The 15,608-nt window shown below is 43.6% G+C and overlaps 1 protein-coding gene across 2 annotated transcripts in view; it reads right to left on the bottom strand.

Annotated features, from left to right (window-relative positions):
* SLC12A1 (solute carrier family 12 member 1) overlaps nucleotides 1–15,608 on the bottom strand; it is a 76,127-nt gene that overhangs the window by 12,612 nt on the left and 47,907 nt on the right. For both annotated transcript variants that reach the window (XM_083411909.1, XM_083411908.1), the window contains 5 exons: nucleotides 13,138–13,278; nucleotides 8,544–8,650; nucleotides 5,741–5,823; nucleotides 1,502–1,645; nucleotides 199–330 (listed from right to left, as the gene is read on the bottom strand). In XM_083411909.1, the coding sequence (XP_083268035.1) occupies nucleotides 199–330; nucleotides 1,502–1,645; nucleotides 5,741–5,823; nucleotides 8,544–8,650; nucleotides 13,138–13,278 (607 nt within the window). The remainder of the gene's footprint in view (nucleotides 1–198; nucleotides 331–1,501; nucleotides 1,646–5,740; nucleotides 5,824–8,543; nucleotides 8,651–13,137; nucleotides 13,279–15,608) is intronic.

Genomic DNA, 15,608 nt, shown 5'->3' with positions numbered 1-15,608 from the left:
TTTTATTAAATTAAATATATACCAAAACTAGAACAACGTGTAACAATAAAAAGCTACTTTTATTGCTGTTAAAATTGTGTTCCCCGGTTTTTTAAATTTTTCAGATAATTGGTTATTTATTTTTATTTTGCAAACCCTACCTTGACTATTCAGTCTCCCCCATGCCACCACTGTGTGATGTTCCTTTCAGCGACTTACCTCCGTCATCAAACAGCCACCACACGTCAATGGTACCTTTCCCTTGCTTTTTTTTAAACTGACTGCTGGCTTCCAGCAACCGCTGATTGAATTCCCCAACATGCATCGAAGAGATTGTGCTAATGCTGCTTTCTGAAAGGAGAGGACATACTCAGAGCCTTTCTGCACAATCACCGAAAGTGCTCCACAACACACCATCTTAGCACTTGGAAGGCAGTTAAGTACAATGGAAAATGCTTATTTAGCCTTTGAGCACTTCATGGATCATACATTTAAGTTACATAACCCAGGGGACGGAGCATGGATTTACTAGAGCGAAGTGAGTGAGAACCACCCTCTTTTGTTTTCAAATAACTTGTTGCTACTTTGAATTATGTTTGGTTAGTGTCATTCAGTTGTTCAACAGGCTGTGAGATTAGGGGCTTGAAATGTGGTGAGTTTGTTCTTTGCCCACACTGCATTTGAAGCTGCCTTTATGCGGGATGTGATACATAGATAGCAGTCAAGTACAACATTCCTTGTTTTCCTAGAATGGACATGCAAGGGGATGTTTGGTTCAGCCAGTCGGAACTTCCTGTTTCCTTCTGGGTAGGGACATACCTCTTCTTGCATGTGACTAGAGGTGGGCGTGACCGTACCTGGGCAGGTAACAAACCCACAAGACACGCAGCCCTCCTCTCTCTTTTCCATCTTCCTTTCGTTGTGTGAACTGCAGTGACTGTCAGGCTGCAGTCACTGGGATTAACCCCCCATATGGGGTAGATCCACATGTACAGTGGTGCCTCGCAAGACGAAATAAATTCGTTCCTCGAGTCTCTTCGTCTAGCGGTTTTTTCGTCTTGCGAAGCAACCCTATTAGCAGCTTAGCGGATTAGCGCTATTAGCGGTTTAGCGGCTATTAAAGGCTTAGCGGCTTAGCTGCTAAAAGGCTATTAGCGGTTTAGCGGCTTAGAAAAAGGGGGTGGGGAGCGAAAAAAAATCTCAAGACTCGCAAGACATTTTCGTCTTGCGAAGCAAGCCCATAGGGAAATTCGTCCTGCGAAGCACATCGAAAAACGGAAAACCCTTTCGTCTAGTGGGTTTTCTGTCTTGCGAGACAGAAAATGTCATGCACGTCAGGTGAAGAGATCCCTGCTCCCTCTCTGATGTGTCTTATACACAGAAAAGTACGGTACTTGACAGTTTTTGTTGCAACAGGCTAACATGGATACCCTTGGGTTCCCTTCTGAAATTGGTTCTTCGGGAAAACTAGTTGGTGACCAATAAGCTATTATGTATTTTGTCTTTCAGCTTCAGGGCTTGCCTTTTTTGGGTATAGTCTTTGTAATGTTGAGCTTGGCGGCTCTTCTGAAGTATCTCTGGATGCCGCCATTTCCTTCTTCAAATTCACTGTCCTTAATGGTAGCCTCTAGAACTTGCCTCTCCTGCTCCAGCTTCTTCAATTCCTCTGTCAAAAGAAGACAAGACTGTCAATAATAATTGCTTGTGAGTTGAGAAAGACAAATAAGATCCAGTTAGGTCTGTGGCATTTGAACCTCACTGAATGAAATTGCTTTTCATTGGCCACATTACCTTGCATTAAATAGATCCTTAAAGGTAAAGGGACCCCTGACCGTTAGGTCCAGTCATGGCCGACTCTGGGGTTGTGGCGCTCATCTTGCTTTACTGGCCGAGGGAACTGGCGTACAGCTTTCGGGTCATGTGGCCAGCATGACTAAGCCGCTTCTGGCGAACGCCATTTACCTTACCGCTGGAGCGGTACCTATTTATCTACTTGTACTTGACGTGCTTTCAAGCTGCTAGGTTAGCAGGAGCAGGGACCGAACAACGGGAGCTCACCCAGTTGCGGGGATTCGAACCGCCAACCATCTGATCGGCAAGCCCTAGGCTCTGTGGTTTAGACCACAGCACCACCCATGTCCCATAATAGATCCTTACGCAGGAACAAAAAAAAATGTTCTTCAGAGTTTCTTGTGTTGGCTTCTAAGCTCAATATGCTAATAATGCTAATGTATGCAAAGTTAAACTGAAAGCATGGTCAATGTCCAGCACAAATCTTTCATTTTTCTGTTTTGTTTCACTACATTCTGGACAAGTACTCCTGTGTAGAGATGGGAAGGAAACCTGGAAAACCCCCGGAAAAAATGGAAAAAACCAGATTGCCCCCCGGTTTTTCCAAAGCTGTTCTTTCCGGAAAAATTGAAAAAAAACCAGTTTGACATAGTTTGAATATTCCACACACACACCCCCCCCCCATTTTTCTGGGAAAAATGGCTTTGGGGGGAAAGGGGGGGAAACTGGGTCCCTCCCCCAATTTTACCATTCCCCCCCCCCCAGGCCTTCCCATCTGTACTACAGTGGAAAGGGATTTGGGCTACAATCCTATACGCACTTATTTGGGACTAAACCCCACTGAGCTCCATGGGAATCACTTCTGAACAAACAGATACAGGAATGAGCTGTTTGCAAAGTAATGCTGTGAATAAGGTGATACAGAAAGTATACCTAGTTCCACAGAAAGGACAGTGGCAGAAATATAATTTCCTTTCAATTACATTCCCATGTAAATATATGGTTTTGGCATGATTATGACCACTTTCATATTTCATCAAAATTAAAACACAGGTGAAGTAAAGACTGTCCTTTTTAAAAAAAAGAAGTTGTAGTTGAATGTGAACAGACCAATTTTTTTTACCCATTTCCAGTCTTCTACATAAATTTACTCTAGATCTGTTCAGAATGTTGGGAGTTCTTTGTTTAAGATTCTGTTGTAATTTATTGTTCCTCTTATCTTCTTTTTCTTATTTCAGTTTCTTAGCATTTGGAGTGTTTTACTCTAATGGTACAGAATTGATACCTGCTATTATTTCATTGTAATCTTCTAGGATGTATCTCAGATTAGTAACAAAAAACCAACATATCAGCTAGTTTCCTCACTATTTTTAAGCAAGAGATTATAACAGGTAGTTCCTCTGGAGACAAGCCAATGAATAGAACATTGTTCTGTCCTGAATTCTAGCCACGCAGATCACGGGATTATTTGGCTGAAAAAAAGGTTTGATTTTCTATATACACAGCAAACAAATCAGCTGTATTTGTCCCTCTGTCCCAGTTTGATAAGAGAGAGATTTGTGTGCGTACAGAGTAAGACCCACCTTAAATACTTCACTTAGACCATTAATATTTGTGGGTGGATTCTGAGCAATTTGAGGATAGAAACTGTGGCTAGAAATGAGGAGAGGCAGCAGGTGGCAGCAGAGAGTTGCAATTTTGCATTATGATTGCAACCAAATATTGATTTCAAGCTAATCCTTGAAGATCAGCGATGGGAATCTCGTTGCTCTCCAGATATCTGCAGATTGAAACTATCTTCAGCCTTTGCCAGCATGGCCATTGGTCAGGGATGGCTGAAGTTGCAGTCCAGCCACACCTGGAGCTTCACAGGTTCCTCATCTTAATATTTCCCTGCCCTGCTCTTAATATTTTTTGGGGGATCTTTCCCTTCTGGAAACCCTCTGGAATGAAAGGCAAGACCAACTGATTTTAAAAAAGGTAAAAGACCCCTGGACGGTTAAGTCCAGTCATTGGCGACTATGGGGTTGCAGCACTCATCTCGCTTTCAGGCTAAGGGAGCCGGCTTTTGTTCACAGACAGCTTTCCGGGTCATGTGGCCAGCAGGACTAAACTGCTTCTGGCGCTACGGAACACTGTGACGGAAACCAGAGTGCTGAAGGACTGTCTCTTTAAAGCCCTTTGCTTGTCTATGGGGCAGGTTCAAGGAGTGCAGTTTGAGAGGAGTAATCTGGGCTGAGAATGATGTAGGAACCTGGAGCTGAAACTCCAGTAGACTAGGGTAGTTGGCTCTAGCGACCTGTCCATGGTGCTGAAAGCCTTGTAACTTTGTGTCCTTGTTCACCAGGTCTGGATCTCAGATTATATTCCTCTGCCAACCTGCCATTCTATCCTTCACCTTCCAACATTCTCATCCCAGGGGTCTTGATCATGGATTGGGATACGTTTGCATGTTCATTTCCTGTTTTTACTAACTGTTCCTGGCCACTTCTGGGATCTTACCCAGCTGTCTGTGGGCTTATCCCACAGATGATGATGATGATGATGATGATGATAATAATATATCTCATTTATACCCTGCGGGTGTAAATACCAGCACAGGTGGTGCTGTGGTCTAAACCACAGAGCCTAGGACTTGCCGATCAGAAGGTTGGTGGTTCGAATCCCTGCGACGGGGTGAGCTTCCGTTGCTTAGTCCCTGCTCCTGCCAACCTAACAGTTCGAAAGCATGTCAAAGTGCAAGTAGATAAATAGGTACTGCTCCGGCGGGAAGGTAAACGGTGTTTCCATGTGCTGCTCTGGTTCACCAAAAGCGGCTTAGTCATGCTGGCCACATGACCCAGAAGCTGTACGCCGGCTCCCTCGGCCAGTAAAACGAGATGAGCGCCGCAACCCCAGAGTCATCCACGACTGGACGTAATGGTCAGGGGTCCCTTTACCTTTACGCTGCCCATCTGGATGGGTTTCCCTAGCCACTCTGAGTGGCTCCCAACAGAATATTAAAAACATGATAAAACATCAAACATTAAAAACTTCCCTAAACAGGGCTGCCTTCAGATGTCTTCTAAAAATCAGATAGTTGTTTATTTCCCTGGTGTCTGATGGGAGGGCATTCCACCGGGCAGGTGCCACCACGGAGAAGGCCCTGTGCCTGGTTCTCTGTAACCTCACTTCTCTCAGGGAGGGAACCGCCAGAAGCCCCTCGGAGCTGGACCTCAGTGTTGGGGCTGAACGATAGCCTGCCAGTTCTGATGTGAGAATTTCCTCAAGCACAGGAACATCTGTTTTCTAAATGGGGAGTGCTTTGAACATACAGTGAAAATTGCTGTGCACCTGGGGAGTATTCACCTACTATTACTTGGTGATCTGAATCCTGACAAGATTCCCCCCCCCCCCAAATTGAGTGCTATCTACTGAAATCCTTTCTCTGACAATTCTATGGGGACAGCACAGCTTTCTAGCCCATTGATTATCATCCCCTCCTCCACTTTTATGTCTAGATTTCCATTTGATTTCTTTTATCGCAAATATGGGGCATAAAATCCGCCAATAATTATACACATCTTAAGAGTTCCCAATCTCCAGAGAAGATAATTAACCAAATCAATGGCCATGCCATAAAAGTAATTGAGCTGGTGCGTTTGGAAACTAGTGGAATTGTTAAGGAAATGTGCTTGTTTACAGGAATAATGCCTCTAGCGCAAGAATTTTGTGAAGTTCAGTTCATTAAGCCAGTGTGGTGTAGTGGTTAGAGCGATGGACTTGTAATCTGGTGAACTGGGTTCGATTCCCCACTCCTCCACATGCAGCTGCTGGCTGACCTTGGGCCAGTCACACTTCTCTGAAGTCTCACAGCCTCACTCACCTCACAGAGTGTTTGTTGTGGGGGAGGAGGAAGGGAAAGGAGAAAGTTAGCCGCTTTGAGACTCCTTTGGGTAGTGATAAAGCAGGATATCAAATCCAAACATACCTTGAACCAGGAGGACTTGCGATATGTCAAACCCTTGGCTTATTCGAGCAACAACCACACCAAAGTCAAAGTCAAATGCATCGCTGGAACAAAATATAAATGTATATATGCATATAAATTGTTTTAACACAGCATTGGAACAGTGACAGTTTACTTGGACATTTTTCACAAGCAGTATGAGAAACAAATGGATTTCTAAAGTTAGAAAGTCCATTTTGAATCCTCCCCCCACTCTCTCCTTTAACCATCAACAGTGCTTTGATTTCCCAGCTTTTTGGATTCTGATATATAGAATATATGAAGGAGCATTGCAAACATTGGATTAGCACTTGTAACATAATTTGATAAAGGGTATTGAAAAAGGAGATTTAATAGATTGGATAAAAGTATTTAGTCGCAGAAAAGAGAAGAGAAAATGATTGGAAACCAGGGAGAGGAGTGGGGGGGGGGGGAGTCCATAGGTCGGAAGAACCCCTATAAAGATATTGAATTCATTATGGATTAATGCAAATAATATTGTATGCTAAAAAAATTCTAAAATAAAATATATTAAAAAAGATTCTGACCAGTTCCAGCTCCCAAAATCACTGCCATAGCCACCTATAGAATTCCTGCTTCTATCCTTAACTGAACTATGTTTAAACCTCTACAAGACCTTATGCAGTTCTTTTGTGAGTGTATGTTAGCACAAAGGGTGTGAGCTGGTTTCCAGTAACAACACCAGGAAAAAAACACCGGGGATAGGGCACAGAAGTGGCAAAGTATATTTCTAGGTGTGCAAGAAATAAAAATAACAGTACAGTAGTACCTTGGTTCTCAAACACCTTGGAACTCCAACCCCGAAAACACAGAAGTAAGTGTTCCGGTTTTTGAACATTTTTCAGAAGCCGAACGTCTGATGCGGTTGTCGGCTATTGTTTCTGGGGCGCCTGCACCAATCAGAACCTGTGTTTGTTTTTTGAACATCTCAGAAGTCAAACAGACTTCTGGAAAGGGCTAACTTTGGTGCTTTTGTTTTTGCTATTTATTTTGCGTTTTTGTTTTTGAGGCCTTTTTGCTTAATTTGTTTTTGTGACTGTGTGGAACCCAGTTCAGCTACTGGTTGATTGATTGTGTGACTGGAAATGGATAAAAGCCCCCCCATCCAAACAATGACTCATCAGTGCAGGTAAGAATTTTTTTTTTTTTAATTTTTATCATCTACAATACTATCTTATTTATTTTATAGTACAGTGCATTGATTATTGCTTTCATTTTATGGATCAATAGTCTCGTTAAATAGTAAAATTCATGTTTAATTCTGTTTTAGGGGTTGTTTTTAAAAGTCTGGAACGGATTAATCCATTTTGCATTACTTTCTATGGGAAAGCAAGCCTTGGTTTTGGAACGCTTTGGTTTTGGAATGGAATTCTGGAACGGATTAAGTTTGAGAACCAAGGTACCACTGTAGTAGATGCAGAAGGAAGATGTTGCTTTAAAATCACTGTTTCCCATGGGTTTTTTTAAAATCCACAAGTGGAAATATCTCCTCTGCATTTTCCTGCCAGTGAAAAAGCTCCATCAGTTGGGGTTTTTTTGGGAGGGGAGAGCAGGAGGGGGGGAAATTATGCAGTTTATCTGTTCCTGCCACTCGTCTGCTTGGGCTCTGTATGCCCAGGTTGTTCGGGGTTAAAAAACAAATGAAGCAAAATGCAGATGAAAGAATATTGGCAGTCCCTGCAACCTGTAGTTTGAGCCATGGAGGGAAGCACAAAGTAGATTTTGCTTGAGATAAATGCCTAATCAAGTTATTTTGCTGTCAGCCATATGGCTCTTTCACGGAGAAACCTTCCTATTTCTTTTCCTTTTCTTAAAAAAATAACTTTTATTAAATTCCAAATTTTACATTTCAAATTAAGCCAATGAAGTCAATGAATGTACGGCAGAATAAAAGAAACCTTCCTATTTCAAGGCATGTGTAGGTTAACAAATTTAAAATAGTTTGAAACCAGCTTAATGGTCACGGTTAATTCCAAGAACTTCAGGAATTGTAATTTTGTGAAGTAGGCAATAACTCTATGCTGGCCGTCCTATGCTATTGGTGAAATTGCAGTCTATAGGATTCTTTTATTGGGAGCCATGGCAGTTAAATAGTTTTGAAACAGGCTTAAAATTTGTAGTGTGGCCATCAAAATACATGCTTTTAATGGCAAGCATGATGACTCTTTTGCTCTGCACACCAATATGCATGTGAAGGAGAAACTGGTTTGAGGTTGTAGTCCTAAACATCTCATGTTGTTGGCTGGGGAGGCAGTGTAGGACATAATGTTATAATGTGTGTTTTCTGCCACGTTGCAGGTCCCAGTTTTGACCAACCAGGTGGGAAAGCTGTTACCAGTAGCTGTTACCACTAGAAGCAGCTTAGTCATGCTGGCCACATGACCCGGAAGCTGTACGCTGGCTCCCTCGGCCAATAAAGCAAGATAAGCGCCGCAACCCCGGAGTTGGCCACGACTGGACCGGTCAGGGGTCCCTTTACCTTACCTCACTGTGTGGTCCAGTGCTTGAAACTGGAATCCTCAAGTTTGATGGTGTCTATATTTGTTGTGACACTATTCCAGTGAATCTCAAACTTGGGTCTACAGCTGTTTTGGGACTACAACTCCCATCATCCCTGACCACTGGTCCTGCAAGCTATGGATGATGGGAGTTGTAGTCCCACAACAGCTGCAGACCCATGTCTGAGAAACACTGCACTATTATTGAGAGATGGCAAACAGTTCCAGTTGTGCCCCAAAGCAACATGCTAAATTCTTCAACTTACTGTACGACACCCATGTAATTTTCAACTTCTACTGCGGTGGCTTCTTTCCAGTCCTTTTTAAATCCAAGCACCAAAGTATTGGGTCTCATCCTGCCCAAGCCGGAGGCCTAGCAATATTAAGAAGCAGTGTTTAACAAGATGCATGTGCAAGGTTCATCCAAAATGAGAAATAATGGCAAAAGATAACTGAAGTAATGTTCTGGAGGGATTTGAGATTAAATTACATTTGGTGAGTGTCCTTCATGCTTGTACCCAAGCAGCACATATAAAGATTAGCTCTAAATCATCTCGGCTGTAAATGGTTTTTAGATGACAGAAATGTAGCTTTGCTAAATTAGCATACATTTGCATTTTTTTCTGATGCCTGCTCATTAAAACGATTTAATAATTTAAGATCAACGGAGTTTTCATGTTACTGTTCATGTGCTCATTTTTAACATGATAGCACCAGGTTTGCAGCAGCACCCATTATGAAAGCATGGCATGAGATTCCTGTAAAGAGTTCTAGTATCTAAGACTAGATCCTTTTATTCAGGTCCTTTTATTTAATTTACTGGTGCAGTCCTAAATACAATTACTTGCAAGTCCTATTGAGCACAGCAGGACTTACTTTGAACTTGCTGAATCAGGCTGCAGGATTCCTAGCATCCTAGGAAATAATTCACACCTAGCTGAGCACATTTAGGGGGCCAGGATTTGTGCGTTATTGTCTGGAAGTCCACTCCACTTCACCGTGGGGAGGAGTTGCGGTGGACCATGTGGCTACCCACTCTGCTCCAGGAGCGGGCATTGCCCAGAGGATCCTGGCCACGTCAGCAACCAGCCAGCCAATCTGCTGGCTGGGGGCATGGGTGGGCATGGCTGGGACCCATTTAAATGGAGGTGCAAGCCAGAGAGCTCCAGGAAATGTTTAAAAGGCTAGCTGAGAATGTCAGATCTTTGATGCCCCTAAATGCATAAGTTATTTAACCTTATGTGCTGAAACTGGCAACATCTGATGGAAACCAAAGCATGGCTCTCTACAATCAAGGCCTGGCTGAAAGTCCACTATAGAACAACATTTAACTCCTTCTTAACCTCTATGCTTGAAGAATGCATCTCATCCAGATGTATAGAGCAGGGACGTCCAACTCCCAAGAGACTGCGATCTACTCACAAAAAACTGGCAGTGATCTCCCCCTTTTTGGGGGGCGGGGGTCAGGTCATAGTTGATTAGCTTTTTTTAGGGAAGAAAGTCAAAATTGTTGACCTTTTTTGGGGGATCAACCAGTTGATCACGGTTGGCCAGGTGGACATCCCTGGTATAGAGCAATTCATGACAAAATCCATAGTTTGGCCATTGCTCTCTAAAGCCTTGAAGCATGTGACGAAAATCACATATTCCAATTAATCAAGCAGCGGCTCTATGACCATGACAGTGCTTGCTACCTCATACTCTGAGATCTTGTTCTCCAGAGTTCTCCTTAGGTGTCACAACATCCTACGGAACCTGTACCAAATACCTAAAGAATTTACTACTCCCGTCCCATTGAAGAGCCTTTATGCTCGCGAGATTAAATACTTTCCCTTCTGCAGTGACTAAAGGCGGATTCTCACATACTCCATATCAAGCCTGTTTGCATGCCTGCAACCAAGAAGCACCAGATTCAATGGACCACATTCTCTTAGATTGCTCTCTACACAGTAGACCTCACCATCTGATGCTGAGCAAAATGTTGGATCTCCAGCCCACAACTCCGAGAAGAAGCTAAATGAGGTTCTCCTGGCAGATTGGGACAAAGATACCACTGCTCTGGTAGCATCCTTTTTAGCCACAATTTTACCCAAGGGTTCCCAACGGACTATCCCTTCGGGAAATAGACTGAGCATAGCAGAATATCTAAGTGCACATGACCACAGTGTGACTCTTTAACTCTCGACAGCTTCACCCTTGTCCCTTTAATTATCCCAATGATTTGAAACGTTTTATATTGTGATGCCAATAAAGGTATTTGATTTGAATGTAACATTCAGTTCCATACAGAGACAAAGAAGATGAGCGTTATTATCATTTCATCTATTAGATTTCACCTGTGGTGCTGCTGTGTATTTAACAGCTCACCTGGTAGCTATAGGTAGCCAGAAATTCCATGCAAGCGAGTAAGAGGGCTCACAGAGGAAGGATAGATCGTTACATCCCTGAAACAAATACGTGCTCTTCCAAGCCAGTATTCCCAGCATGTTCTCATTTCTGTCTCAGTGATGTCTTCGGTGGCTTGGTAATGTACGCAGAACGGGAGATGATCTACAAGGATGTGCTTTATGGGGAGCTGGCTTCAGGCACCAGGCCCATTGGCAGACGAAATCTGCATTATAAAGATGTCTGCAAACATGGCACGAAGGCTGGCAGCATTAACCCCACTATGTGGGAATCCCTTGCAGACGTCTGCAGTGTATGGAGACAGACAGACAGATTGTGTATACACAGCAGTAACCAGAGGAGAATGACTGCTGGGGGGGAGTGCAGAGTGAAAAAACACCATGGTGTGTCTGTAACAGTGAAACCAGATGCCTTCATTTGTTAGGGCTGCCATATGTCCGGGCTTTCCAGTGAATTGGGCTGCAAAAATGGCGTCTGGGTGGATATATCTTTTTGCTGAATTGGATTTTCACTTTGGGGGATATGGCAACCCTATCATCTGCCCCATCTGCAATAAAACATGTCTTTCCCATATTGGTCTCTACAGCCACAGCAGGCGCTGTGACTCTCCAATGGAGAGTTTATCCTCAATGGCACACTCTTCCATTGTCTCTCAAGACAGACAGATGTCAACATTGAGTCTGCACGAGCTGCAGAGGAAGGAAAGGGTCTTTCCTTAACAATTGGCATGGAAGTGCAGCTAGGGAATGGGGAGGAGAGATAACATTCTTCTGAAGTCATCTTTTAAAGTGTGGGGGGAACAAATGACTCCATCCCTCCTCCACAAGTCTACTTGACTGTAGGTACTTAAGAGGCTAGTAAACAATATATCAGTGCTGGCTGTGGAGGAGCAAGCCAGTGGAAAATTAAACAAAATTGCAGGCTATTAACTTTTGTGGGATGTAATCCACTGGGAGCAGTCAAATACAACATTCCTGGTTTTGCTAGAGTGGACATGCAAGGGAATGTTTGGTCCAGCCAGTCGAAACTTCCTGTTCCTCCTGGCCTGGAGCATCCTTCCTTTTGCATGTGACTAGTAGGTGGGCCTGACCTTTCCAGACCTGGTAAAATGCCAAGTCATGTAGCCACCTCCCTTCTTTTTTGTCCTGCCTGCCTCCTGCTTCACCTGGACTGTCAGCCAGAAGTCCCTAGGTTATTGCCCGCATGGGGTAAACCTGTTTGTACATATTTGCAACTTTAAACCTAAAGCCTGCCTTCAGGGATCATGCTGTGCTCTGCCTGATCGTGACTAAAACTACTTTTTGTTACTTATGAACAAGACTGTTGTGTCTTTATTCTTTTAGGAGGGATCAAAGGGGTCTTAACTGGAATAATAGAACATATCTCAATCTGGGCAAGCCAGATTGAATTGCTTATTATCTTATGAGACTCACATGAGTCTGCAACCAGCTTATTGCTGTGTAAAGCCAGTGTGGTATAGTAGTTAAGAGCTGTAGTCTCGTAATCTGGGGAACTGGGTTCGTGTCTCCGCTCCTCCACATGCAGCTGCTGGGTGACCTTGGGCTAGTCACACTTCTTTGAAGTCTCTCAGCCCCACTCACCTCACAGAGTGTTTGTTGTGTGGGAGGAAGGGAAAGGAGAATGTTAGCCGCTCTGAGACTCCTTAAAGGGAGTGAAAGGCGGGATATCAAATCCAAACTCTTCTTCTTCTTCTAAAGGGGAAATGCACTCTGCTGTATAAAGAAACTTTCTAGTGCGAGTTAGGAAGGATAATATTAATCAATATATCCTCTCCTGTCACCCACAACATCCTCACAACTTTAGCCTGCTGATATGTTTGGAGATCTAGGATTATGTTGAAGACTAGTTCACAACGTGCATGTTTATCCTTTGAAGACTGCACCATCAACTAATGACTTGGATACCATCACAGATCTTACATTCCAGATAAAACTTTAAGGTCTTGTTTGTGTTTGTAGCCACTGCAATATATGTTGGGGCCTCACTTGTTCCTTTTCTCGATATAAACATCTGCCACACAATGTGGATAAGATAAAGAAACTGTTGCTGTATGACAAATGAATTGCAGCATGATGTTATAACACACAAAATATTAGATGTAATGCAATAGAACTTGTTTGGGTAGTCTCAGGCGTTTGTGAGACATCCTTAAGGCATCTCCATTTACTACAGGGCCATTTAATATGGCATTGATTAGTTTCTTTCATAGCTGCATAGCCTGGACCCAGAATTATTTCTGAAGTAAGCCATAATACAGAGAGAAAGAGAAAGAGAGAGAGAAGGAGGGGGGTGCCTCCAGGATTCACTCTGCCTTTACAAGACGTTATCCACATCTACACAAGCATTCTTCACAAATAAAGAGAAATTCTTCACCTAACGGAGGCTGCTTTGAAGTCATGCTCATTGCATGTGCAGTGCAAATAAAGAGCTTACTTGGAGGAGACTTTTGACTCCATCTCTAAAGCTGTCGGCTGCCACTGCAGCATAAAAGGCTTTCCTTTTGTTCTTTGTCAGCCAGGCCTGCTTGGTTGCCATGCCGCTGTTCATCTCTGTAACGCACAGCTTGCGTGGGCCCTGCGTGACACAATAATATATTAGGGAGAGGACTTTGTATTATGCATCGCACAATAGCGCAATTTTGAAGGAGTAACTGAATCTGCTCTGCGAGGGGGGATGGAAGGAATGTCAAGGAAGGGGGAAAAAAAAACACACACACACATTTCCACAAAGGTTCTGCAGAGATTCAACCTTTTGAAATGAAACCTGCTGCCAACATCACTCATTTTCTATTTCAAGGAGGGGGTAAGCCTGTTAACACCACTTAGGTATAGTGAGAGCTGACAGAAACAAGTATGAAAATATAATTTGAGAAGAGGGCCCCGTAGCTCTTTGACAAGGGGCAGGAAATAGCATGGGGTTAACTCCGTTAACAATCTAATGATCTACATTCTGGAAATAATTGTTTTCAATTGGCAAACCACTTTTTTTTTAACATAGTGTTTATGCAGTAAAGTTCACAAGTTGGCATTTGGTGGGGGGCATGGCAGCCTGTTTTAGGAATGGTGAGTGCCAAGTGGTGAGTGCCAACACAACAGCTAGTTCACAAGTCCATTCATCGAGTGCTGGACTAGGGACTCAGACATCAGGGCTCAAATCCCCTCTCAACTATGAACTTCGGTGAACTTGGGCCAGTCACTTTCTCTTAGCCTGACCTACCTCACAGGGGTGTTGTGAGGATAACATGGGGAGGAGGAGAAGCATATATGCTACCTTGAACTCCTTCAAGGAAAAAATGGGATATAAATCAAATAAATAACAACAACAAAGTCAGTTCCCAGCAGCCTTGTTCTGTAAAAGATAAACATGTGCTCATCAAGCCCAGTTGCAGCTGGCTATGACTAAAAGCTTCAGGTGAATATTGCATTACTTTCCCCAGCTTCTAAGGAAGACAGGGAAGTCCTACAAAAAGCACCACTTGGGGCTGCATGACCTTTTTGCAATGGGCCTTAAATACATGCCAGGTTCCTTGACTGTTAGTTCCATTCTTAAATTCAGAATAAGGCAAATTGGATAATTTGCCATTGGAATAACTGGTTTGCAACATAGATTTTGACTATAAATTCTTTTTTCAGGTACAGCGTAAGTAGTATTCTTTACACGGGAATTGGGCTGGTGTTTTTTTTTAAAGACACCCAAGTACCGTATTTTTCATTCTATAAGACGCACTTTTCCCTCTTCAAAAATTAAGGGGAAATGTGTGTGCGTCTTATGGAGCGGATGCAGGCTCCTGGGCTTCAGCGATAGCAACGCGAAGCCTCTGAAGCGCAGAGGGAGAGCTCCCCCGGCGCTCCGGAGGCTTCACGTTGCTTTCGCTGAAGCCGCCTGAAGCCCCTGGAGTGCAGTGGGAACTCCCGCTGCGCTCCGGAGGCTTCAGGCAGCTATCCGCAAGCCTTCGGAGTGCAGCAGGAGTTCCCACTGCGCTCCAAAGGCTTGCGGATAGCCACCTGAAGCCTGGAGAACGAGAGGGATCCCTCTTGCTTTCCAGGCTTCGCTTCGCTGGAGAGTTTCCCCTCTCTGTGCAGCGCCCCTTCAGCGAAGCGGGAGGAGAAATGGAAGGGGCTCCGTTTCTCCTGCCGCTTCGCCGAAGGGGCGCTGAGCAGAGAGGGGGAGAATTTTTCCCCCCTGTTCTCCCCCTCCTATGGTCCGGTGCGTCCTATAGAGCGAAAAATACGGTAAGTGTAATTGTGCAGTCTTTCTGGGCATGATGGGAGTCCTGCTTGCAGAATACCCCTGTTTCATCTCTCTCTCCTTTTCGCAGTTACACATCTCAGAAGTTCATCGTGTCACATTTTTTATTTAGCCAAGGAAACTAAGCTTGCATTAAATCTCTAAAGAAGGAAGGAACCAGCTAAAATGCTTACACTAGCACAGCATGCTTATGTTAAATGTTGGTAGAAATAAAAATATATCAACACCCCCCAAAAAACCCGCTTGCTGATCTGAAACTCTTATAAATCCTAATTATGTGTCCCCACTGGAATAAGCAATAAAACTTCCATTGGCTTCAGCTGTGTAGGTCAGCTGGGTGGAGCAAGAGCATCTAGCTCCCGCTTTGGACTGTGCAACAATCCTACCCTGTTTTAATTATTTAGGAACAATCTCATGAAAAAGAGCATCTCATGAAACTTGCTGAAACTGCCCTGCTATTTGAACTTGAGTCTAATATCTGTGAAAACAACAACAAGTACCACACTAGTCTCCAAAACAGATGGCTATTGACCTTTTCTTTATTCCAGAGTGTATTCTAAAATTAGGAAAATTTAGCATTTAAGCCCGCATCATATAAAACCCATCTTGACTTACTAACCCCGTTTGGGGCTCTCTGGGGTTGAGCGGTCTTTTTC

This window comes from Podarcis tiliguerta (assembly GCF_965153285.1).
Source record: "Podarcis tiliguerta genome assembly, chromosome: 14".
Lineage (NCBI taxonomy): Eukaryota > Metazoa > Chordata > Lepidosauria > Squamata > Lacertidae > Podarcis > Podarcis tiliguerta.
The sequence above is the reverse complement of the archived record's forward strand: the minus strand, read 5'-3'. Positions and strand labels throughout refer to the sequence as shown.